We start from the raw sequence: 25,905 nt of genomic DNA, 5'->3' as shown, positions 1-25,905 counted from the left end.
GGGTCCCTTGGACATTGAATACCCAGCCTCATCAGCTGATGTAAGTTTTCAAACATCCAACCATGAGAAGAGCAGGGTAACTGGTCTCTTGAAGGATACTGGAGTCTAAGATCCAGGACCTTCTTTCTGCAGGACAACTCCTTGGGAGCAGGTACCATATTTGTTGTACTCATGTTCCCGGAGCCTAGTGTTATCAAGCACACAGTAGGATGCTCAACACTTGTTAAATAAGTGAAGTACTCCCAAATGAGGTATACTAACGTCAGAATCCAGGGGTGGACTCCAAGGTCTTGTCCATTTCCATTGAATCAGAGGAGGCAAGGGAGGCTACCCGGCCTCTGGCTGATTTGCCAAGGACAACTCATTTGGACTAAACAGTGGGCTTTCGCTCATCCAAACAAGAACAGGAAGCCAAAAATGACTAACTGGATTAATGACCCAGCAGAGATAGCATCTCCTCCAGAGAGAAGTCAAGATGTTGACCGCAACTCCTGCAGTGCTAGTTGGCAGCATCCTCTTCAGGGGCTGATGGAGTATGAAGGAGTGGAAAGTGGGGGCAGAGGCCTCCCTGTATTTGCATGTTTCTGCTCTCTGTGTGTGAATGTCCTGAAATAACCCACCTTGCCTGGAGAAGAAAGCAAAGTGTCACACCCAGTTCTGGATTCCACATTAACAACCTCCTTCCGCGGTGTTCAACTTTGCCCTTGAGGCCTTTTGTTTAACTTTTTAATTTGAAAAACAGATTCTGCTGCGTCACAGTCTGTTCCGCCCTCCCCGCCCCCCACCGCAGCACCCTCTCTTTTTTTTGGTTAAAGTAAAATACAGCTATCTCAAACAGACTTGCATTTCCTTTTGTTTCTGAAATATGCATCCTGCCCTCTTAGTGAAAAGTGCATATAAAAGCCATTTTAAAATTCATTATTCACATTAGAATGTTTGATGTTAACTAAAGAAATTGAGTCTTCATCTACCATGTTTTAGGCACCCTTATGACCAAATTTTGGAAAATAGCCTCGGTTTCCTAATTGCTCTCCCCTCAGGAGAGGAAAGAGACTGCCACCGTCAAAGGTACCGAGTGCCATTTCAGGCTTCCTGCTTACGATGAAGCCGGATAGATGTTGTTTATGGTTCATAAAACCTGACTACTGTGAGTATTCCAGAATCCTGGCAGAATGGGATTCGAACTTTCATGGAGCTGTAAATTAAGGGGTGGGATGTGTGATAAAACTCCTTAGAAAAAAGTGGGGGTGGGGGGTGGGGGGAGTCGTGCTGCAATGGTTAAATGAAATTTTATAAGCACATTCAGTGTGGAGCTGTTTTGCATTACATGAGTTGAATACCTTAGAGACGCCACATCTGCAGGCACTTTATTAAATCCTTAGTCAGCACTTTCCAACCTGATGAGATTACTTCTTCATTTGACTGGAGAAGAGGAAAGCTGAGCTCTGGTCCTGGACTGCAGATTTCTTTTGATGTTTCACCTTGAACACTGAGAGAGGACAATCAGCCCCACTTCCAGCCCCCTCCTCACCATCTTAGCACATCCCAAGCTGTAGAAACTGTGGCTGTAACAGAGTAATTTTCCCTAACTCTAACCTCCGTGAGAGTGTGGATTTATGGACCTCCAAAACAACTATAGCTGAGAGTTCCCAAGGGAAAAAAAATGAAAAAATAGATCAAAGCTCTATGTTTACTTCCTTAATGTAAATGTATCAAGATAACATCATCTGATATTGTATTGTAATATTGAAATTCACTGTAGATAAGGGACAAGGGGTTCCTTTGTAGTCCATCTGGATACAGTAGGTTAGATTAAAGGGCTATAAAATATGAAGGCAGAAACCATATGAAATCTAAGCTTGTGTTAGTAAATATCTGAAGACAATTTTTTGACTCTCCGTTAATGAATTTTGTTTAATGTGGCAACATTTTCCCAGTGATTTGCTCCTCAACCCCAACAATTTAACAATCTCAGATTTCTTTCATATTTTTCTTGTATGACCCAACAAGAAAATGCCCAGAATTATTCGTCAAGTAATGTTTTGAAACTTGCATTGCTTGAATTATAGATTTTGTAAGAGAATGTCACAAGAGAAAAATGGGCTTTTCCAAACATTATCTTGTTCATTGGACATTATTCATTGTTCATGGAAGTTTTTAAAAATCGAGTGGCTTAGACATGTGCAACTATCACACTCATCATAATGGAATTAAGGAAGGTCTTCAGCTACAAACTGGTCATGAGAACATTTGATGAAATGAATGGATTCTATTTTTTAGTATTATAGTTGCTTATCTGCCATCACTATGAATAAATGATTTAATCAAGGAGCCCTCATTCAAAAGGGAAAAAAATTCCCTGTGTAGTTCCCCTAACCAGCTGACTTCCCATTCTGGAAAGCCTTGGTCAAGTAGCTGGGTTAATTGTCATGAAGATTAGTGTAATGTTGAAATAAGGACTAATGGTCAAATTACAGGAGTGAAAAAGTTTAAGAATAGGTTTTGGTTTGGGCCTGAAAGGGTTAATTAAGTTTTTTTCACGGCTTATTAAAGACCCCCAACCCAGGCCTTCAGGAGTCATATTGACACCCCACCCCAGGGCAACTCTCTCCTCTGGTGACATGTTGCTGGTCAGAGCACAATAGTCTTCTGTGTCTGCAAATCATTGCTAAAATCATCTCAAGGAAAAAAAAAAAGTTTGAAAGCTTTAACGTTAGACAAAAGCCCAAGAGCTGCACTGCGCAGCTCAAAAACCCGGAGTCAGCAACTTCTATTGATTAAAAACTAACCTTTAAAGTAACTCTGAGAGTGTGTGGTTAGCATTTAAATTTAAACATGTCATGAGTTGATTTGTGTTACTGAATACCAACTCAGAAGGAGTAACATTCACATCGCATTTTTTTTCTAATTCCCTTAAGCAGCTAAAGTATTTCATGAAATGTCAATAGGGCAAAAAGAAAAGGGGCGGGGGGGACAGCCAATGCTGGGCCTTGTAGTTTTCTTTCCCATGCAAATATTCACACACACACACATACACACACACACACACACACACCCCCGAAAGAAAAGTGTGGAGAGTGAAACACAATAATTAGTCCTTTGTCTAACTTTCCCAAGTGCCAGAGAAAGACAGATTAATTAAATATACAACAGTGTTGGTTTTTGGAGTGGGGGTCTCGCTTGCTGGGTAGGTCATAAATTAGGCAGAATAAATACTTCAATGTGTTTGCAGTGGGCCTGCTACGTCAGAGCCACTGGAAGGTTGGTGGGAGGAGAGCGGAGGGTTTCTTGCTAATGATAGTCACGTCTGGGTCTGTCTGGTTGCTCTTAGCAACCAGACATGATGTAACACCAGGATGAACTTGAACTTGGGGGACTTGAAAAGAGAACAATAGACCAGAGCAATCAATAAAGCCTATTTCAGTGAAGGATTACAGAGCTGCTCTGGGGTAACCTTGTCGGCAAGGCACACACTGAATAGTAAGATGTGTGAAGAAACTTTTTTTTCCTTTGCTTTGCTTTTTAAGAGAAGTGTAGAGGCACTGCAGATTTTTGTGGTGCACTGAGGTTGTGTCCAGAAACTGTGGAATGGAAAACTGCTCCCCCTACTGACTCACTGGGTCCCAGGCGCTTGCTTCGAGAACTACGACGCAGCGTCAGATTTAAAGTCTGGAATTTCACAACTGACTTAGAAAGTGTGAGAACAGACATTGTCAGCGTGATTCGCCGCATCCAAAGTTTGAGACTGGTTGGTTCCAGGGAGAACTCGCCTCTAACTCGGATCTGCGTCAGCTATGCGGGAGTCCAGCTAGAAATACGGTTTGGAGTCTGCCTCCCGGTTCCTCTCTTCCCCCCTCTTCTTTCTTTTGTCCAGTTCGATTTAGGCCCTGTGTATTTGCCAGGATGATTTCCTTTCAGGACACAAGAGGCTTTATTGTGCTTCTCAAAGCATGTGGTCAAAGAATAACATCTAAAAGTATACAGGATGAGTAGTTTTTCGGTTTAGACTTTAGGTTTTTTTTTTTTTCCCTTCAAGTCCTCTGGAAATCAAAGGTAGCTTGTGTGACCAGGAAATCTTATCCCAACCTCCATGTAGCTATCATTTTGCCATTTATCCTGGGATCAAACGAGTCCTTGCTTTACCTAATTGAATCTCTTGGACACGGATGAGCCTTCATCTGACTGAATCAACCCAAATGCAACCCTTTCTGATAGTGTCAGCTCAGAGATTTCAGAAGCATTTAATTTTGCTTGAGGTTGATGATTTTTCTGTGAATAAATGTGGTGAATTTGGTAGGGTAGCTCTGGAGAAAAGTTGGCAAAAGCCATGTACTTTTTTATTTCACTTGAGAAACTGACTCTGATACTAAACCATAATTGGTCACTTTGTTTAGCTAACAGAGAAAGAAGTACCAGTATATAGAGTGACATATCACCAGACTATTGCCCAAAGCTAATCGCCTAAGGGCTTATGAAAGGAAAAGGTAACTGGTAACTGGGTCCAGCAGTTATATGCAAGGCTGTAAATAAATGTCAAATGAGCAAAAGCATGCATGAGGGCTGTGCATGTGGCCTCATTTTTTCCTTTGGATATTATGGTAAAATCTTTGATACCAGTTGATGATTATATGTCATTTTTTAAAATTTTATTTTAGAAATATTGAGCTGAGAGGAGCATTTTACATCATAAAATCTACTTCATGCACATCTAAGGAGACTGAGTAGAAGAGAGATGCTATGACTTGTCCAAAATCACCCAGGATTCTTGGTACAACACTTGTCCGTACTTGAGCTCTGTTTACTCTTCTATCGCTTTTGATCCTCTGTGCCTGTTACGAGAACATTGTAATAACATCTCATTGAAAAGGAGATGTTGTGAGATTCATCAGAGAAGACATCCATGATGATACAAAACCTCTCCCCTCACCCACTCTCCATTCATTCCACTCTTCTTTGTTTGGAAGCCTGTATTCCAGGCACTGAGCTAGGCACTGAGGGTTCAATAAAAAAACCAGGTGATCGAGCTTCCTGCTCTGCTATAGCTGCCCTCACCAGATTGGAACACCCATACCATGTATGTGTTTCGAGCAGACATAAATACTTGGTCGTGCAAGTTACACTCAGAACACTGGCAACCCCCAACAAAGACACTGAGTTTCAACTTCAGAAGAGTAAGATCAGTTTCAGAGTCTTAAGGTTTACCATTCATCATTCTTTTACTTTTACCAGTGAAAACCCCCCTTTATCCCTAACATAGATCTTGATTTCACCAGTGGAAAGGCCACAGTAAAAATGTGTTATTTTCCAAATTGTAGCTCTAATTGCACTTTTCCTCTTGTCTTCTAGTCCTGGTACCTGGGATAAAAGTCGCAGCGTCCCACCATCCACCAGACAGACCACCTGACCCCTTCTCAACTCTGTAACATGGACGCATCCTCAACCCAGCGCGGTTACAACTTCACTGTCACTGGAAGGGGAGAATCAAATCAACTTGTACATGGAAACAGCAAGCATTATGGTCCAACAGCAAAGGCCATAACCTTTTGGGATTTTTTTTTTAATACTTTAGGAACTGTTGTAATTTTCTCATATGGTGCTGGAAATGGTTGGGCTTTGTAACATTTGAAGTGTTTCCGTGGTTGCGTGAGCATTAGGCAGTGTGGCTAGAGAAGGTCTACCCATGCTCACTGACTTCCTGTTGTAACACACTTTCTTTACGGAGCCCGGCTGTTTCACAGTATTTCATGAATTTACCCACACCGGTGTGAGCCTCTTTGAGCAATCAGGAGGCACTTGGAGAACTAAATCTTTTGTAGTAGCTGAGATCTGCAATATATATAACTTACGGGACAGTCAAAGGGCAATGTTTTTCTGTAACATATTGGAAAAAGAAATCGCAGTTATGTTCCTTTTTTTGTTTTTTCTTTTAGTTTGGTTTGGTTCAGCAGTCAGCCGTTAACTAGATAACATGGCCCGGAAGGACAGTGAATCCACTCACGTTGCAGAATAATTCCGAAAATGGCAAACTACTACTACTACTATTCAGTTTTTTAAAAGTTTTGAAATGCTGCACTTACATTTAAAAAAAAAAAAAACATTTTTTCAACAATTTCAACAATGACACAAATTCACATGGAAATGGGGAAGATGGTCTGTTTTGACAGAAACTGACAGGAATCAATCAAAACAATCGAATTTTGAATTGAGTAAAGTGCAATTTCATTGGATAGCTAAATATCTTTGTAAGATAGAGATTGTTGAAAATTCTATTTTTGTTTTTCAAGTCCTTCCACCCCAGGACTCTAAATTATTGGGGTAAAAAACAGCCTTGCAAGAAAAAGGGGAGCTATTTTTGCTTTTTATGTTTTTTATTGTTAAACTTGTATCCCTTTAAAAACTGAAGGAAAATTTAAAAAAAAAAAACAAAAAAACAAATCTAATGGTGCTTTTACCACAATATGTTAACTACATTAAATGCTAATTAATTATTTTCTGTTATCAAAGCACATAACTAAAATAAAATCATGGTATCTGTTAATTTTATAAGCTAGAAGTCACTAGAATGGATTATGCCAATTCTGAAAATTTTTACATGTATCTGGCAACATAGGATTTATCAGTTATCAGACACTTCATTGTTCCAGAGATTGTCCAGAAAATTTAAAGACCTTTGCGCCCCTGAACTGGGCTATGGGAAAATAATTTTAATAATAATAATGAAATCAATACTGAGACAGATGCTGGTGCCCATTCAGATCAAGGGTACTTGTTAGGGAAAAAAAAGTTTGCACCCCCAAATGTCCTGTATCTTATGTAAAAAAAAAATACAAAAAACAAACAAAAAAATAACAAAAAAAAGTGCAAGTGATTTTTCTACCAGACAGCGAAGCACCCCTTTGCTTCCCATGCAACTTCAAGAAGGTTTCCTATACTATACATATATATACGTTCTGGTTGGCGAGCCCTGCTGATCAGAGAAAGTCTCTGCATGTTCTAGTGTTAGTAACTAATTTTTATATAGTTAATGTAGGATAAAGTAGAGTGCATTAAGACACAATATTGTAATCCCTACTCTAGGCACTTGCCTTTAAACTATGTTTTTCAGCCCTTCAGAAGGGTTCTACTACTGTCCTATACAATCAAGTAACTGAAATTCTTGGGAAGACACTTTGCTCCTCATCTTTCCCCCCCGAAACAATGTTGTTTTGTTTTGTTTTTTTTCCTTAATTTGCACGAAAACAAAAATTCCATATCAATGTGCCTTGCCCTGGATAGCGATTATTTGTGGAATTGTTGCACATGCTCCTCTATTGAAAGGGGTTTTTCCCTAGTCAAGCATTTGGAGACACTTTTTGTAAATGTGACTTTTATGTCAGCCATTGTCAGTTTCAACATCTAGAACTAAATAGAGAGTTAGTTGTCCCGCAGATAGGAGTAGTCTTTATTGTCCTCTGTGGTCAGTGGCAGTGCTATTCTGAGATCTGTAGATGCTTAGAATATCAGTATTTTGGATGTTGCTGCATTTTACAATTTATTTGGAGTCTTCCTTTATTTCCCCCCGACCCTGCCCCCAGATATATGAAAATATGCAATACCTGCTTATATCGTGTAGAAAAGCTTAGCAATGATTAATTTTTCTTTTATTTTTTTTATTTGACCAAAGTCGGTGCTGCACTTGACGCAGTGTGTTTTAGGTGTCTGTCTTTGTACTTTTTTTGTGATTTTTGAATGCACGTGCGCAGGAAGGGCTCCTCTTAGAGAAGCAGTCAAACTGTGAAGCACTAAGCTGACCCTGCTTCAAGCAATTTTGTTTTTACAACTGTTCCTTTCACAAGCAAGCCTTAAAAAAAAAAAAAAGACAACTTCCCTTTTCTTCAGCTCCCACACCCCATTTTTCTTAGCAGACTGCAGTCAATCCACATTCAATACAAAGTATATAATGCCCATTTTTATATGCACGTTTTTAAACTTCCAAGTTCTGAAAATTGTTTACTGGTTATCTCTATTTAAGGAAAAAAAAATAAAATAAAACATTTTGGATTTTCATATGTGTCTGATAAGTGGTTGAATAGTCGTTTGGCGCTGTTGTATGGTGTGATTGTCAGTATATGGTGTCACTTCCTCTAGCCAGCCAGCATACTTTGCCTTCCCCTATAGCACTTAGCTGGGCATTACTTTATTATGACATATGTGCACTAAAAAAAGAAAAAAAGAGAAAAAAAAGAAAAAAAAATAGCAGCTTTCAGTGCTTCACAGTGAAGGGAAAAAAGCCTAGACAAACATTTTGTCAGAACCTTGCGATAAGCCAAGGTATTACCAGTAAATTGGTTGTATATACAATAAAATTGCACCCTTTTTTTAAAGCAAAACAAACTAAGCAATAGTTTGGGCAGTTTTAGTTGTTTTTAGTAAGCATGTTGTAGTCATGACTGCAAAGAGAGAGATTAACTGCCCACTCAGAAGACATGTAATTTGTATTGTTGTATAGTTTTATCGATTACACTGATTTATTCTACCCTATTTTATAATGCAGGACTTTTGTAATGTTGTTTAAATGAGGAAAAATTTCTGTCAAATTAGCCTAGTGAAATTTCTGATTGTTCATTATAAAGGCAGCGTTCATAGAATGGCTTTTCTTTCTTTCCCGCCCCCCTCTCCCTTTGGGAACTGGATTTAAGTTTAAAACTTTCCTGTTTCCTTTTTTTTTTTTTTGTAAGTATTTAAATACAGTTTTTTGGTTTTTTTTTTTTTTTTTCTTTCAATGGTATAGCATATTCCTATGCTTGAGAAGTATAGGTCTACTGAAAAACCATTGTAAATGGACGTTACAGGTATGCTGTATTTTTGAAGGTATTCTGTTGTATTAAGTTTGATGAAGCTAAAATTAGGGAACTCTGAACAGATTTGCAGGAAAAAAAAAATGTTTTAAAGGCTTTAAAACATTAGGGAGGCAGTCTAGGGTGATAACGAACAGGGGTTAAGTATTAAACACACTAAGTTATATTTTTGTTCATGTTTCATTGTCCAGAAAGCAGCAGGAAACTGTAGTTTAGTTGTGATCAAGCAGGAAAAAAGAAACATCAACAATACGAGTGTTTAACCTTTTTAGACTCAAAGTCAAGCGAAGATGTCTGAGGAAGATGTTGCTACCTGGGGTGTGTAGACTGACAGACTGAGGGCCATCCACACTTGAAGGCCTAGCCCTTGATTCTGAGACACATTCGAATTTTTTCTCTCCCTTCAAATGGCATTAACAATATTGGCAAAGATAAGTCCCTCAAATAACTCTCCATTTTTTTCTTTGGGAACTGAAGTCAGAGGCACAAACACTAAATCATATCGTTTTCCTGTATCCTTTTTTTTTTTTCTTCTGGCCCATCCCCCTGCCACAAAAACTTGTCTGACCGTTAACGGGCAGAGGCCCTCTTTCCTAAGCCCACTCTCTCCATCCCACACGTTTTTCTTTCCTTTGAGGTCTGAACTAGGTTTTCTGTTTCTTCACACCCTGGCATGACAGTTACTATGTCAGCTCCTCCCCGCCCCCACCCCACAGCCAGGCGTGGGCCACAGGCGGGCCAAGGTCCACTTCCCGAAGCGTGTATTCTTCACCTTCCAACAGGTGAAGTGCAAAGGAACCCAGACTTCCCAGAGTCACAGTATTCAGACAGCCCACTGGAAGACGCAAAACCCCGTCTCAAAAAGTTTGTCTTTCACTTTTCAAGTCCTTATCCTCACAGGCTTTGAATTCTGTAGTTACAGTGTCATATTTACAAAATCTGGATTGAGAAAAAAAATGCTTTCCTTTTGTTTGTTTTTTTCTTTTTTTGTGGGGAGGGGTTTCTAAGAATGTCATTTAATGTACATGGCATCATGTCTCTGGACGTATCATTTTGTCCATAGTCGTGGTGGTCTCTCTCTCTCTTTCATTTTCTTTCTTTCTTTTTCTTCTTGTCTCTTTTTCCTGGTAGCAGGCCTCCATAGAACAAATTTAAAACACAACTGGCATGGTAATGTACGGAGAGCTTCAGTGGCACCTCACCACCCACCCTCCGAGACCTGTCCTAAGACTTAAGACAGTCTCAGAAAGCTGCACTGCCCCCAGCACAGCTTTCATTCAAATCAGCTTTTCCAAGGCCACTTTCGTCCTGAAGTCAATGCATGTATTTACTGTTTGACAGTAAACCCGCTCTGCCTTCTCCACGTCCAAGGCTGTGCATTCGTCTAATTAGTGTCGTGTATGTTTTCCTTTTATTTTTTCCAATAAAAAAGCAGTGGGATGAAAATCGCTTTGATATATAGCAGGTAACATTGAAGCTATTCCATAGCACTTAACTGTAGTGAATACTGTGTCACCAATCCTGAAATCAATTTAATGTTTAATGCAAATCCATTACATGGTGCTATTACAGGCTGACAAAATGATTTACACAAATGTGACAACTTGGGCTCAATTCACTCTGCTTTCCAACAGTGTAAATGCATAGCAGTGTTTATCTGCATGAGAACTATGCACTAATCTATCTGAAGAAAAAAACTATATCAACTTTGGTATCTACTTTCCGTTTACTTCAATCCTTGCCTTTTTGGTCATTGTTATAATGCCAGCTTTAGGACAGAAAGAATTATAAGAAAACCAGCATAATACCTGATATATTAAAATGTAGTGCCTGTGAAATCTGTATTATATTGCTCTTCTGAAGTAAGATTTTTCTACACCGGTAGCCTTCGCTGTCTGTCAGTCAGGACCTTCTGGTATAGGTGATGTAAAATAACCGAACAATATTAATGCATGCTATTCCATAATGCTTAGTGAACTGTATGAATATTACTCAAGATTATGTTAGTCTTTTTTTCTGACTTGGTTCTTGTCAGCTAGGTTTAAAGGTATTTCACTGAGAACGCAAATTCTGTCTTTTCTTGATTTCGGCAGTTTTCAGTATTTTGGAGGTATACATTTACTTAAATTCAGTATTACTTGTGTTTTTGTTTTTGTTTTTTGTTTTCTTTTTCCTAGGGGACAAGCATGGGTGTTTGATTTCAGAAATCAGTCCCTGGCAAGACTTTTGTCTCAAAACAACCATTTGAATTTCAAGAACTCTGCTCTGAAGACACTGAGGACATTTCAAAATGAGGGACATTTCCCTTCACCCTCGACTGAAGCTTTGCCGATACTGAAGCATTTTCTTAGTGGACAATGTTCAGCCAGGTACCCATGCTTGATCCGTCTTCACACCAGACTTCCTCGTATTAAAAGAAAAAAAAAAATGAAAAAAAAAAGTCTTTACAGAATCACGTGGCTATTTAGTTTCATGCACAGTTGCAATATTTTCTTCAAAAATAAAACTCTGTACAAACTTTGGGCCCGATTCATAAGAAAAAGAAATTGGCTATTAACACGGGATTTTTTCTTTTAATATAACTTTTTTTCTTTTTTGGTCTAAATTTGAAATGACTTGCTTCCCAAATGAAATCTTTTATCTCATTTTTTTTTTCCCTAAGCCAGCACTGATCTGCCTTTTATTCCCCTTTTATAATCAATTAGGGGGATGGGGAAATGGAGAGCAGATTTCAGAAATGCTCAAAAAGATAAGAGAGGGCCACCTGCCCTTGAGCATGGTAACAAGGGAGGCAGCAGCATGTAGGGGCAGGACTTTGCCTGAATGCCAGACACCGTGAGTTCCCACAGGAGCGTCACATTTCCTGATGCTATTCAATTCAAAACACACCATTTCCAAAGTGTGTCTGGACCGCAAGAGTATATGGTGAAAGTGCCACCACTAATCCAACCCTACCACCTTCACAGTGGAGAATACCCCCAGGGTGTTCGATGTGAACTTGTGTCTCCATGGTGGTTTCTGGGACAAACGGTGTCCAATGAATGGGGCTATTTTTCCTGCTGTTTTTATGCTCAGCTTCTCAAAATGACAGAAGCTTTTTTCCCTTTTTGATTCTATTTGTGTTATTTTTAATTTTTTTTTTTTAGTAATAGTCTATAACAACACTGTTTTTTTCAAACATCTCAACCGAAGGTCACAAGGCCACTGGCTACGTTGGGATGGAGGCCTGAAAGAGTGCACTTTCTCCCTAGTCTCCGACTGCCTTTCTGCACTGTGAAGGCATTTGCTAGCATCACTGCTGAGGTACTGGCCTGACCTAGAGCTCGAGGTTTATCAGATTCTAGGAGGTCCTCAAGGTAGACTTTCAAAGGCAAATACACGACCCCCCTCCCCTGCAGCCCTGACCTCTTACCAGAACAAAGTTCACTGGGGACTTGTCCCAGCACCCTTGGAAATCTGTCTGCTCAAGATATCTCCGTTTTTGTTTTTTGGGGTTTTTTTCTGTTTGTTTTTTTCATTTCAAATTGTGGGAGAAGGGGATTAAACACTTCCAATGATAAGAGATCTGTTGTGAAACTGAACACCCCCCGTGTTAATAAGTTGGTTTGACATTTGTTTTTTATGAGCCGGGCCCCCTGTGCCTCTAGTATACTTGTATTGACTCTCATAGTTACCCTTTTAGTTTGACTGTGTTCTGTGAAAATTTGTAATTGGTTGAGAATCACTGTGGGCGTCCATTCTTATTCAACTAAATCTCCACAGGTTTTTTGAGCTGGTGTGGATTAGTTTAACTCTTGTATTCAACCATTAGTGCTACCACCTTCTCACATTACAATACAATTACTGGAAGCAAGTACTGCATTTCCTATGCAACAAAAAAGGAAAATAAAAAATTGCTAATGCTATGGAAGCTGTGTCATCATTTGCTTTAAATCATACCTGGAAGGTGACATTTGAGTGATAGTTATGCGTGTGGATCAGAGTTTCCCCTAAAGACAGCCAGTCTTTGTACCTGTCGCTTGCATCATCCTTGACAGAAGTCAGGCACCCTCCACAGGGTTCTCGTGAGCCATGTTGGCTTTTTTACCTATTTGTGTGTGTGTGTGTGTGCTCAGTCATGTCTGAGAGTTTGCAACCCTATTGACTGTAGCCTGCCAGGCTCCTCTGCACATGGGATTTTCCAGGCAAGAATACTGGAGTGAGTTGCCATTTCCTCTTCCAGGGGATCATCCCGACACAGGGATCAAACCCTTGTCTCTTACATCTCCTGCATTGGCAGGCGGATTCATTACCACTGCACCACCTGGGAAACCCTTTTTACCTACTTAGACAGATGCAAAACTTCACACTCACATAGTGCTTATTGTGTGCTTGAGACTGTTCTCAGTGCTCTAGATTTCTTGTTATTCAATTGCTAAGTCATGTCCAACTCTGCAATCCCATGGACTGCAGCATGCCAGGCTCCTCTGTCCTCCACTATCTCCCGGAGTTTGCTCAAATTCATGTCCATTGAGTCAGTGCTTTAGATAGTGTATCAGTTAAGGCCCAGTCTGGAACCGGGAAAAGGGTCCAGTCAGTTTTTCCAACAGCCACTACCCCTGGAATTAAAGAAACAAAAGTGAAAGGTTGGGTTACCAGACCAGAAGCTCCAAGGAGGGACACCCTACGGATATTTGGATCTTTGCTGAGAGGAGTCACTGTGAGGCCCTCATGAGTCACCACATGGCCCTTACTCAGACCTCTCAGAGGATGTGGGCAGCTGATGCTGGGCCCTCAAGGGGGACACAGCCACAGGTACCAGCACTTCAGAGGCAGTAAAGCGTGACTGGTACTGGGAGAGTTGAAAGGAGCTGGGGTGGTTTGTACCTCTGTCCTCTGTAGCTATCACATTGTGTGTAGGAAATGAACCCAGAGTGAAGTTCCTACCTCCTACTCCTAGGCTTCTGCCAGAGTTTCTCATCGGCTTTATCGAAACAGAGCCATCCAGCAAAGGAGTCTGGGAAAATATCACAAGGAAACCTGGCCCCATGGAACAGCACATAGAAGGGTGGGCTTGGAGACCAGAGACAACAAGTAAATAAGCACCATCTTAATCCAGTTAATCCTCACAAACACCCTATGGGATCAGTTCCATTTGTAATCCCCCTTCTAGAGATGAAGAAATTGAGACAAAGAGAGATTCAGTAATTTACCCAAGGTCATTCAACAAATACATGGCAGGGTAGGATGTGAATCTAAGAAGTCTGGCTCGAACGTCCTTCCTATAATCACTACAATATTTTGACTGAACTGTTTATTCAATAAATATTTTTTGAGTACCTATTATGTACCAAGGGCTAGGGCTAGTCAGTAAGCAAAGACTGGGCAACTATTCTTAGGAGGTGTACAACCTAGTGGGCAAGATAAGAATTATTCCAACAAACAGCAGCAAAGGTAAGTATTTACCTTATTGCACATCTGTCAGCGATTGGGTGCTATAAAAGATACACATAATTGCCATGAAAGTTGACTGAGGCTGGTGAGACAAATCAAAATTAACCAGGCAAAGGGAGTGGGCAGCAGCGAGAATGTTCTAGGCAGAAGGAATAGCATATACAAACAGCCTGTAGTAGCCCTAGGAAGGGGTTGAAAGAAGGCCTGTTTGGATGAAGAGGAGAAAAAGAGGAAATATGATACAAGAAGAAGCTTCATCTTTAGATCACGATATTATGAGGCTTTGCCGGCATATTAGAGAACTTTGTCCTCCCTGCAAGAGCATCATAAAACATGTATCAGTCAGATTAGGCTAGATCTATGCTGTGACACAAACAGGTCCAAAAGTGCAGTGTATTACAACAAACAAAGTTTGCATCTTTCTGTCAAGGGTTGCTGGGGCTTCTGTATAGAATCTCCTTATTCTAGGACCCAGGGTGAAAAGCGACCACCATCAGGATGGTTGAGGGAGGCGTCAGTGTGGGGGAGGAGGAGCATGGCAGGCCACGCACTGGCTCTTAACAACTCTGTCTGCAATTGACACACACCACCTGCACTCACATTTCATTGGCCAGAGCACGTCATGTGGTTCAACAGGACCAGGAAGGATAATCCTCCCTCAGGGGACTAGGGAACAGATTAGTTTTGAGCATGGGCGGTGCAGTGTGGAGAGTAGGCTAAGTGGAGAAATCCAAAGAGAACACACTACAGCAACCAGAGAAAGGACGGACGCCAGGGCTGTGGCACCTGTGATGGAGTGGACGAGAAGTGGACATTTCAGAGAGGTTATGAAGGATGTTAATAGCTCGTGGGTATTGGCCTCTTTTACGTGCTAAGTGCTGTAGGTGATTTATCCCATTAAATTTAATATTTTCTCTCTTATTATTGCAGCTTTCAAAAAGGTAGAGTCCTTCCTCAAAACACATTTGTAACTCAGGTGAATGGACCAGTTTTTCCCATACATGCCTTAGAGTCCAAGTTAGAATCAGTTACTACCTTTCAGTTATTACTCAGGCCAATAGCAGACTCTGGTCTTTATTAGTTGGAGTGAAGACTTAGGAGTTAAAGTCAGTTAACACTGCTCCTTCATTGACATACTCTAGGACAGATTATGTGTCGGTACCAGGCCCAAGGTGAAGGCGAGGTTGAGATCAAAGCATAGGGTCAGGTGCAAGACTGCCTGCATTGAATCTTGGCTCTGTATTTTATTAGCTCTGTGGTGTTGGCAAGTGCCTCAGTTTTCCATCGGTAAGATGGGAAGAATGATAATAGCATACAACCACCTCACCAGGCTGCTGTGAGTATTTGATGAATTAACATTTGTAAAGTGGCTAGCAGTGGCCTGGCCATTGTTGAGTGCTATGAGAATGCTATGACTTAAAAAAAAAATAACTGATTCCAAAATATAGAGTTAAGTCATTCTTTCAGCACACTGATGGTATAAGTTTTCTTCCTTGTCATTTTCAGGTCTCTATTTGGGAGAATTCTGAAAAAACTTTCATCTTCCACTAAATAGGGAGAAGTAGCATAAAAAGTATACTCAAAGGTTTGAGGACAGATATCCTTGAGTTTAAATGTCAGTTCCTCATTTTATTAGTTCTGCTACACTAGGGGCCTCCATTTTCCTATCTGTAAAATGGGCGCAAGGATAGTACATACCTTATGAGGTCATTAAGAGGGTTGAAATGAATTAATGCATGTAGAGCACTCCATACAGTACCAACCATGTAACTATTATTGTTTGCAACCTTGGATTGGTACATCCTAATGAAAGGAAGCCTGACACTGGCAGGGCAATATGGTATAGCGGGAATAAGTCTGGGCTTGAAAACAGAAAGGACTTGGATGTGAGTCCCAGTTTCACCATTCACGTAGGCCATGTGACGTATTTTTTAAGTTTTTAAAAATTTTAAATTAAAAATCTTTTTTTTTTTAATTTTTAGCTGCTCTGGGTTTGCATTGCTGTGCGCAGACTTTCTCTAGTTCAGTTAGTGGGGGCTACTCTCTAGTTGTGGTATACAGGCTTCTCACTGCAGTGGCTCTCTCGTTGCAGAGCATGGGCTCCAGGGCGCCCGGACTTCTGTAGTTTGGGCTCTCAGGCTCACTAGTTACAGTGCACAGGGTTTAGTTGCCTCGAAGCATGCGGGATCTTCCCAGACCAGTGAACCTATGTTCCCTGCTTTGGCAGGTAGCTTCTTAACCATTGGATCACCATGCCCAGGCCATATGATATTAAACAAATTATTATACCTCTCTCTGAGTCTTGACTGAGAGAGAGGCCCAAATGGCTCAAGGACTATGGATGAGAATGTGCAGAGAAGCACAGTTGCAAGCATCAGGCACTAGGGACACTGAATAAAATCCAACTAGAGTCTAGACCCACCTGGCTCTGGTTCCTGTTTTCCTCAACAGTGTGAACAGCTAGGGAAATCCTCATCAGACAGGGAAGTTGGCCAAGAGAAGTGGTGCTAGTCATCATTTTATCCCTTCAAGTTCTGGCTCTTAGTTTAAAAAAAAAAAAAAAAAGCTAAAGTGTAGAGGTCTTACTGGCCTTCAGGGAGAAATAGGGCTTCCCATCCCCTGTGAGGAATGAGCAAGCTTTCTTCTCCGAAACATATAAGCTGGTATGTTCAGTTTGAATTTCAAGTTCATTTCAGGGAAACTTGGTAAAGCAAGCAAAAAGTACATTTATTCCTAACACATTTAACTTTTTTTCTATTATAGAAAAATACCATTATGTACAAAATAGAATTGATTAGTGAACACCCATGTACCTCCTAGTCATCACTTACAACTAACTTCTACCCCCTCTATATTCTGGGCTTGATAGCTGATAGCTCAGTTGGTAAAGAATCCACCTGCAACGCAGGAAACCCCAGTTTAATTCCTGGGTAGGGAAGATCCGCCGGAGAACGGATAGGCTACCTACTCCAGTATTCTTGGGCTTCCCTTGTGGCTTAGCTGGTAAAGAATCCACCTGCTATGCGGGAGACCTGGGTTCAGTCTCTGGGTTGGGAAGATCCCCTGGAGAAGGGAAAGGCTACCCACTCCAATATTCTGGCCTAGAGAATTCCATGGACTATATAATCCATGGGATGGCAAAGAGTCAGACATGACTGAGCGACTTTCACTTTCATTTCACTTTCCTATCCCTCTATATTCCATTCACTTTTTGACCATCCCCAGATTATTCTGAATCAAATCTCGTGTATCATATATTTCATTCATAAATATTCCAGAATACATCTGTAAAAAATAAAGACTCTTATAAATGTATTCACAATACCATTTTCATACCCCAAATATTAGCAATACTTCCTTAATATCAAATAGCCAACCAGTGTTCAAATACTCCCAACTGTCTTATGATTTTTAAAATATTTTGTTCAAATAAGGATCCAAATAAAGTCCATACATTAAGAGGTTTGTACCCATCTTAAAGATTTAAATCTATAGAGTCCCCTTCTTCTCTTTTTTCCCTTGCAATTATTTGCTGAAGAAACTGGTCCATTTGTCCTGAAGAGTTTTTCCCAGGTTCCATCTTATAGACTGTGTCCCTGTGGCATAAACATGTTTGACCACTAAATTGGAAGTATATCCTTTGACCTTGGAAATTGACCTGATGGGATGCAGTCCCAAGGCTGCCTCACACACAGTCATGGGGTTAATCAAGGAACTCACCGTGTGTTTGTGGCTGACTCTGGAAGCTGTGGCCAAAATAACTAGGCTGAAGTGAAAGGTGCCCCAGGAACTGTTCTTCACCAACTCCATCCCAAGGTGTTTTTTTTTTCTTTTATCTCAGACAGTATCCACAAAGGCAAAGCAGTGTCCATCTTAATGTCAAAAAACACCTTGTCCCCTACTACTGATAAAAAAAAAGAAGAAAAGTCAGCTTCTACCTTGATGAAGAACAAGATTGATAATTCTGGTTGGTGGTAAACTCAGATAAGGGTCTTTCTGTTCTTGCCTCCCTGTTCAGTGGGCATCCTCTTTCCTGTGAATGTATGCCCTTGGGATAGAAGTCAGTCCCAGGGCAGGGAGGAGGGGCTTCCGATCAGGCTCTATGGAGCAGTGGGCGTGGCTTCTTAGGGCCATGAGATCGCTTCATCTAGTGCATCTGCTCCCTCCACTTCTACATCCTGGCTTCTGAACGCGGGCCTGGGCCATACTCAGGTCCCTGAAACTACAAAATCTCATATGTAAAGTCATTCAAAAAAACTCGACCTGCACTATGGAGTTCCTCCCCTCTGCCAGAACACAGGGCTGGAGAAGGACATGAATCTGAGATTATCCCCAAGCTGCACAGAGTCTAGCAGAGCAAACAAACATGCAAACCAAATAATTGCGCCTTGGCCTTGTAAGAACCAGGGAAGCATCATACGCCAGATCACCTGGGCTCAGGTGTGCCCAAGGGAGAGGGAGAGGGAGATTGGAGAGAGAGCCACAGGGAGGAGTTTGCACCATCTGGTCTTTAAGGATGAGAAAGAGCTCAAGAGACTGGAGAAAAGATATAAATAGCAATAACATGACAATAGTAAGAACAGTAACATGTAGGGGATGAGCTCTTACTTCACACCACACATCTTTCTCAGGGCTTTACATGTAACCCAACCCCATGAAGGATTTACAACTCTTGTTTCCATTTTTCGGATGAGGATACTGAGGCACCGAGTTTCAGTAACTCTCCCTCCTTATATTAACAAATGCATTCGGGGGTTAAGAGGAGGGGTGCATTTCTAAATCACAATTAGTTCCAAATGTAAGTCTGGTTCACTGCCTTCTTCCTAGTGCCTAGAACACTGCTTGGCATGTAACAGACACTGTTGTGTGACGGAACCAGCAATGGTGGTGTCAATCAGCTTTCCTTGCTCCTCCTGGTCTACCCTTCACCCTTCTCCAAGCTGCTGTCAGCTCAGGAGGCTGACTGTGTGCCCTCATCACTGGGCTTCCTTGGCCTCAGGTTTTGAGTCTGGACCAGCTGATTGGAAGCCCAGAAAGCAGATGTGTGGGAGAGAGGACAGAGATGTCAGGGCGTTTACTTCCCAGGCTCTCTCCCTAGGTCCCTGCTGGCTGGTGGCATTCCTTATCAGAAGGTTACAGCCCGTCTCAGGATGGTCCTTGTTTCTACCTTTTGCATTCAATAACGGCTCCCTCTCCTCACCTCAGGAGGTGGTAAGAGTTTTGGGTACTGCTCGGTCCTTTGTCATTTCTCTACATCTTGCCCAAAGCTTTGTCAATAGCCTCTTTATTAACCTCTCTCAAATGATCTTGCATTGAATATGTCATCTGTTTCCTGCTGGAACCTGGACTGATAGAGTGGTTAAGCCAGAGCAGGCCTCCGGAATCTTCTTTCTCCTAAACTCCAGCAGAGGCTCAGATTTATTCACATGGTGGATGTCAAAGCCATAAATTTTTCCATCTTAGTTTATCCTAGACTCAGAAGGCTGGACTCAACCTTCAAAGGTCGCTAAAGTCCATTTCCCTGCTTCCAGCGAGGAATCCTACCCCCCACCGCCAGCTCTGACTGCTCCTGTCAGAGGGAAGTATATCTTACTTTGAAGATCTCCAGGTAAGAAGATACCATAACTCACACGAGTGTCTCCATCCTCCCTGACTGATAAATTTCCCTCCTGTCTACCACCAACCCCCTCCTGTTACAGGTGAATCTTGCTTCCTTTGTCTGCTCCCTGGCAAGAGCTGAACAAAAGATCCTTCATTCTTTGAAAATAGGCATTAAATCATCTTTACCTTCCTCTAGCTCTGAAGTGCAGATCAATGAAAGCAGATAATCTACCCACGCTGGTCTCAAGCCATTCTGAGAGAACACTAGGCTGTAACGAACACTTAAAATAATGAGTTCTAAAAGGTCTGTCGGGGGAGGGAGGGAAAGATGGCGCCCAAACCTCCACTGAAGACGGCTGACTGGGTTCCTGACAGGAGATGGGCAATTCTTCTTCTCCTTTGATTTACTCATCTCCTTGGCCATTTATTTTCTACCTGCTATCCTCAGTCTGAATTCTGGAGGGCGCTGGTTTGCAGATAGTTACCCGCCTGTGACAGCTGCTGTGTCTAGACAGCTCTTGAGGCCTCTGCTTATTCCCTCCAATCGCCACCCAGCTGGGCTCTCCCTGGACTTGAATGGAGCCAGCCGGGAACCAGGAGCACTGATACACACAGATCTGATAAACCTCAATGTCCACAAACCACTATTTGCAAGTGAACTTTTTATCAAAATTTATTTCCAAAGTTTTCAAAATGTCCTTTCCCCAAACCTGATTTTTAAAATCCCAATCACAGGGGGACTTCCCTGGTGGTCCAGTGGTAAGGAGTCTGCCTTCCCAATGCAGGGGATGTCGATTCAATCCCTGGTCTGGGAACTAAGATCCCATATGCCTCGGGGAAACTAAACCCAAGCGCCACAACTAGAGAAAAGCCCATGAAGACCCAGGGCAGGCAAAAATAAGAGAAAATAACAAATAAAATAAAATCCCAATTACATATTTTAAATCACTTACCCAGATCTTAAAAGGGTTCTCCAACCTGTTATACTGTGTTTGCTCTCATTCCCAGATTGGTAAATATATGCACACAACAGGGCCTTTTTCTCATTCCCATAAAAGCATAAGTGATACAGGTACAGGCCCTTATTTATATTCCTCCATCGGTTAGATGTCCAGCCTGAAACCCAGATCAGCTTGTGTCACTGGGTCATCCCAGTTAGCCACTAATCCTCCCAGTAATTTATTAAGGTAGGTGCTATTAGTCCACTTAAAAGTGAAGAAACTGTAAGTCATAGAAAGGAAAGTCATCCAGATACTAGGGGAGAATCTGAAGAGCTCGTCTCTGACCCCTGAAAGGGGCGTGAAATCTATTTAGATGAGGAAAAGTGCCAGCAACTAATACTATGGGATATTTATAACTGAAAGGTGCTTGTAGGTACCTTACAGGTCTTTCCAGGTGGCACTAGTGAAAAAGAACCTGCCTGCCAATGCAGGAGACATGAGAAGCAATTTCAATCCCTGGGTCAGGAAGATCCCCTGGGGGAGTGCATGGCAACCCAGCTCCAGTATTCTTGCCTGGGGAATTCCATGGGCCGAGGAGCCAGGCGGACTACAGTCCACAGGGTCGCGCAGAATCAGACATGACTGAGTAACCAACACTAGAGCCGAGAGGTAATGCAGGGATGCCTCGTTCAGCAAGCCTGTGTTCGAGTTTCTCCTCTGACACTTTGACATCTTGCTTCATCTTAACCATCTCATCGCTGAATCTCAGAATTCCTCCTTTATGAAAAGAGGAGGAAGGTGGTCTTCACAGAATGATACAAGTCCCTGTTAAACAAAGGAAGTGCACAGAAATGTTGACCGTTGGAATTTAAGAGCTGAGAGAACTGGAACAAGGGTGGTGTGCCTGAGTCAGTCTCGACCTGGGGGAAAGAAGTCATCAGGGTCCTCACCCCAGCTCCCTACCATTTAACGGCCCAGAAAACACTAGAAAGGATCCCCATCCCTGTGGTGTATCTGACTCGCTTCTACTGAGGTTGATTAGCCAAACTCCAGTTGTTGCTTCAGAAGGCGGTGCCTCCAAGCTGAGGCTTCAAGCTGCGATTCCGAGTCCCTCCCCCTCTGCACCGCAAACAGCATTTTTCCCTCTGGACGGCTCTGCGCAAGTGACCCAAGTGTCACAGAACATTCTGGACTCCCGCTTCCTCAGGTCCTATCAAAAGGTCACTTTGGCCTCTTCCAGCTCCTCAACTTCCCACCTTAACCCATAGTATTGAGGCTGGATCCCCAATAAATTAGTTCAATGGAGGGTTTTTTCCTGGGTGCCTAGCAACTCTTTCTTGACCTTGAAATACAAAAAAAATGGTAAGGGCTCTCTGAGGCAAGGGAACTCAGAACATGGAGGCTCTGCTAACTTCTCGGGATGGGAGAAGCAAAAATACCATCCTTATTTCTGCTTCTGTTATAATAATGACAGCAAACCTCAAGCCATTATCTTTATAAATTGGCCTGCATTCATGACAACCAAGTGCCAATTACTGTGCTAAGGGTTTTTTTTCCAAGTGTCATCTCATTTGAATGAAAGGTAATAACGTAAACCGTGCATCTGAATAGAGATGCCAAGAAATATTAATGACACATGCTCCATTCTGCTCCTGTGGGGCCACTCCTTGTTTGCTACCCCCTCCCCCTCAAAAAGAGCCAGTCATAAATTAAACTGGAAGTGATTCCTATGAACAGAGCCCATGGCTGAAGCCAAGACCAGATCTCTTACACATGAAACTCAAGAAGTACAGCTGTCCTCGTCCAACGTCACAAATTTTCGGAAGAGATCAATCATTTCCCTCCTTTGTCCAGGGAGGAAATGATATATAAGCTTTAGAAAGGGAAAGCTAGAAAGAGTTTGAGAAGGAAGAGAATTAGCATTGAGAATTTGTGCGTTTGGTATTCCCATTTGTTCTGAAAGGTGGAGTACAGACGCAGGGAAATAAATACGAGAAAGTCCTGAGGGCAGTGGGGGGCACAGTTTGAGAGGCAACTGTGCCACCCTGATGGAGACATGGACGTTGCAGGCGTGGGCCTGTGTGCCATCCACAAGAGGCCACCTGGTGAGGCCAAGGGATGCACAATGGAGATGAGCAGGAACCAGCCCACATCAGTGAGAGGGGAAGAAGCATCCTCTGTGTGAGTCACTCATACTGGCTACTTCCCTGCAGCCAAAGGTGCCCCTAGATGGAGCAACCTCCAGGCATTATCTGTGACGAGAGAAGAGGCCACGTGGACAGCAGCATCCCTGGCAACATAAGTGCAAGATGCAGATGCAGGAGAGACTAGAGCATACACCCCTCCCTTCCCATTGCTGCCCCTGACATTGGAGCCAACTCCAGGGGGTGGGGGGCACAAACTGAAAGTGGCTTTGAACTGGATGTGGATCTATTCATTCTAAAATTGACAGAAGTCACTGACTGGTCTGAATTTACCCACAAGTCTCTAGATGGAATTACTTGCTGAAAGACAGCTTAGAAACGAAGGATCACAAATGAAACAGATTTGCATTTCTTTTTTTACCACATACTAATGACGCCTGGGAAACTGCACACCCTCCACAGCTGTTAGTCACCGTGAATTAATGGAGCCCTGACCTGGAACGTGGAGGCAGACTCCCTTCTTGTGATGGGAGAAGAGAGAGAGAGAAAAAAAAAAAACTCAATGTTTTGACTTGACTGTAGCAGCAAGGATAAAATACAAATAATATCTGAGTAAACTGTCCCTAAAAATAATAAAGATAATAACAATTGCTACCAAAATAGAGAACTGTGTGCCAGGCAATGTTATTTTGTCTAAAATGATGAACTACTGCTTGCATTACCACAGGGATATTCCACAAGGTTTAGGAGGTGCACAGCTTTTGGTAAATATCAACAGTCTGATTTTAAATGTTTTTTGGGACGGCAAAGTGACTAGAAATGGCAAACCAATTCTTAAAGAGAGGACCAAATTGGAGGTTTCACACTGATTTCAAAACTTACTATAAAGTTACAGTAATCAAGACAACACAGTACTGGCAAAAGAGTAGATACACAGATCAACAGAACAAAAGAGAGTCTAGAAAGAGATTCACACGAATGTAGTGAACTGCTTATTGACAAAGGCAAAGGCAGCCCGATAGAGTATAGCCTTTTTCAACATATGGTGCTAGAAAATTGGACATCCACATGCAAAAGAAAAAAGAGAGAGAGTGAGGGAAGGAGGAAGAAAGAAGAACCTCGATGTATATTTCAGTTTGTACAAATTTTTACTGAGAATGAAGCATAAAACTAAGTGAATAACCCAAATTTATAAAATCACTAGAATTACATACTACTTCGAGAATCTTTGTGATCTTGAATTTTGCAAGAGTTCTTAGCTACAACAGCAAAAGAATAATCTATTAAAAATAATATATTAGTATTCATTAAAATTAAAATACTTTGCTTGTCAAAATATATTGTTAAGAGAAAGAAAAGAAAAGCCAGAGATGGGGGAAATATTTTCAAAGCTTGTGACCTAACAAGGAACTTGTGTCCAGTATATACAGAGAACTTTCAAATGGTAATAAAACAAACAATCCAACTAAAAATAGGCAAAAAGGTTTGAATAAGCACATTAGCAACAAAGAACAGCAAATTTTACTGTATGCAAATAAAAATACAATCTTTTAAATGTAAGAGACTTAGCTAAACCATATTTATATAACATTTTGCACCCTGGATATAAATCTTAGCAAATAAAAAGGCTGAAATCAATGCACTAAAGATCTAACTCAAGAACTTTTTTGTTTATTTTTTATTTAATTTAGTTAATTAATTTATTCAGCTGTGCCACATGACATGCAAGATCTTGGTTACCTGACCAGGAATCTAAACTGTGCCTCCTGCGGTAGAAACATGGTGTATTAACCACTGGACCACCACAGAAGTCCCAAGAACTTTTTTTTTCTTTAATCACTAAATTATGCCCAAAGAAAGTAGAAAGAAAGGAAAGATAAATGGAATAAAATAACAAAAGACAAAGCAAGCATGCAATAGATGTCAACAAAGCAGAAAGTTGGTACTCTGAGACAGAGTAACAGTGAATATTCTGAGGGAAATGACAGGTGAAAGAGGGGTTTAAATACACAAATAAACAATGTCAAGAATGAAAATGGGACATAACTATAGATAAGGTAGTCATTAAAATAATATAGTAAGGCAAGTTTGTTCCTTATCCCTAGAAAATATAGCTAGAAAATATTGGCCGAGTGGATAACTGGACAAATTTCTTTAAAATTCTGACATGAGAACTCCCTGGTGTTCCAGTGGTTAAGGCCGCATGTTCTACTGTAGAGGGTAGAGTTTCCATCCCTGGTTGGGGAACTAAGATCTCATAGGATGTGTGGTTTAGCCAAATAAAAAAAAAAAAAAAATTTAAATCCTGACACTAGACAAAATAGAAAATATAAACTGTCCAATCAAGATGAAAGATATTAAAAACCTACCCAAGAAAAGTCTAGGCCTTAAATCTCCCAACAGTGACTTCTAGCAAACTATTAAAAAGAAGTGATGTTAATAGTTCATAATTCTTTTAGAGACTAGAAAAAGACTCCTCAATTTTACCTTGATACCAAAATGTGACAAGGATACTAGTGTAAGAAAAATCTCATTCACAAGCATAGCTGCAAAATTCCTAAACAAAATTTGTTCGGTCATGCCTGACTCTTTGGGACCCCATAGACCGTAGCACGCCAGGTTCCTCTGTCCTCCACTATCTCCCAGAGTTTGCTCAAATTCATATCCATTGAGTTCATGATATTATCTAACATCTCATCTTCTGTCTCCCCCTTCTCATCCTGCCCTTAATCTTTCCCAGCATCTGGGTTTTTTCCAAAGAATCAGCTCTTTGCATCATGTGACCAAAGTATTGGAGCTTCAGCTTCAACATCAGTCCTTTCAATGAATATTCAGCGTTGATTTTCTTTAGGATTGACTGGTTTGATCCCCTTGCTGTCCAAGGGACTCTCAAGCGTCTTCTCCAGCACCAGAATTCGAAAGCATCAATTCTTCGGTGTTCAGCCTTCT

General features: G+C 41.4%; 1 protein-coding gene across 4 annotated transcripts in view; it reads left to right on the top strand.

Moving 5' to 3' along the window:
• Window positions 1-12,742, top strand: part of NFIA (nuclear factor I A) — a 396,317-nt gene extending 383,575 nt beyond the window's left edge. For all 4 annotated transcript variants that reach the window (XM_043877837.1, XM_043877836.1, XM_043877838.1 and 1 more), the window contains one exon: window positions 5,347-12,742. In XM_043877837.1, the coding sequence (XP_043733772.1) occupies window positions 5,347-5,364 (18 nt within the window). In that variant the 3' untranslated portion in view covers window positions 5,365-12,742. The remainder of the gene's footprint in view (window positions 1-5,346) is intronic.
• Window positions 12,743-25,905: the final 13,163 nt, after the last annotated feature.

The sequence above is a fragment of the Cervus elaphus genome, chromosome 20 (genome assembly GCF_910594005.1).
Source record: "Cervus elaphus chromosome 20, mCerEla1.1, whole genome shotgun sequence".
NCBI lineage: Eukaryota > Metazoa > Chordata > Mammalia > Artiodactyla > Cervidae > Cervus > Cervus elaphus.
The sequence above is the reverse complement of the archived record's forward strand: the minus strand, read 5'-3'. Positions and strand labels throughout refer to the sequence as shown.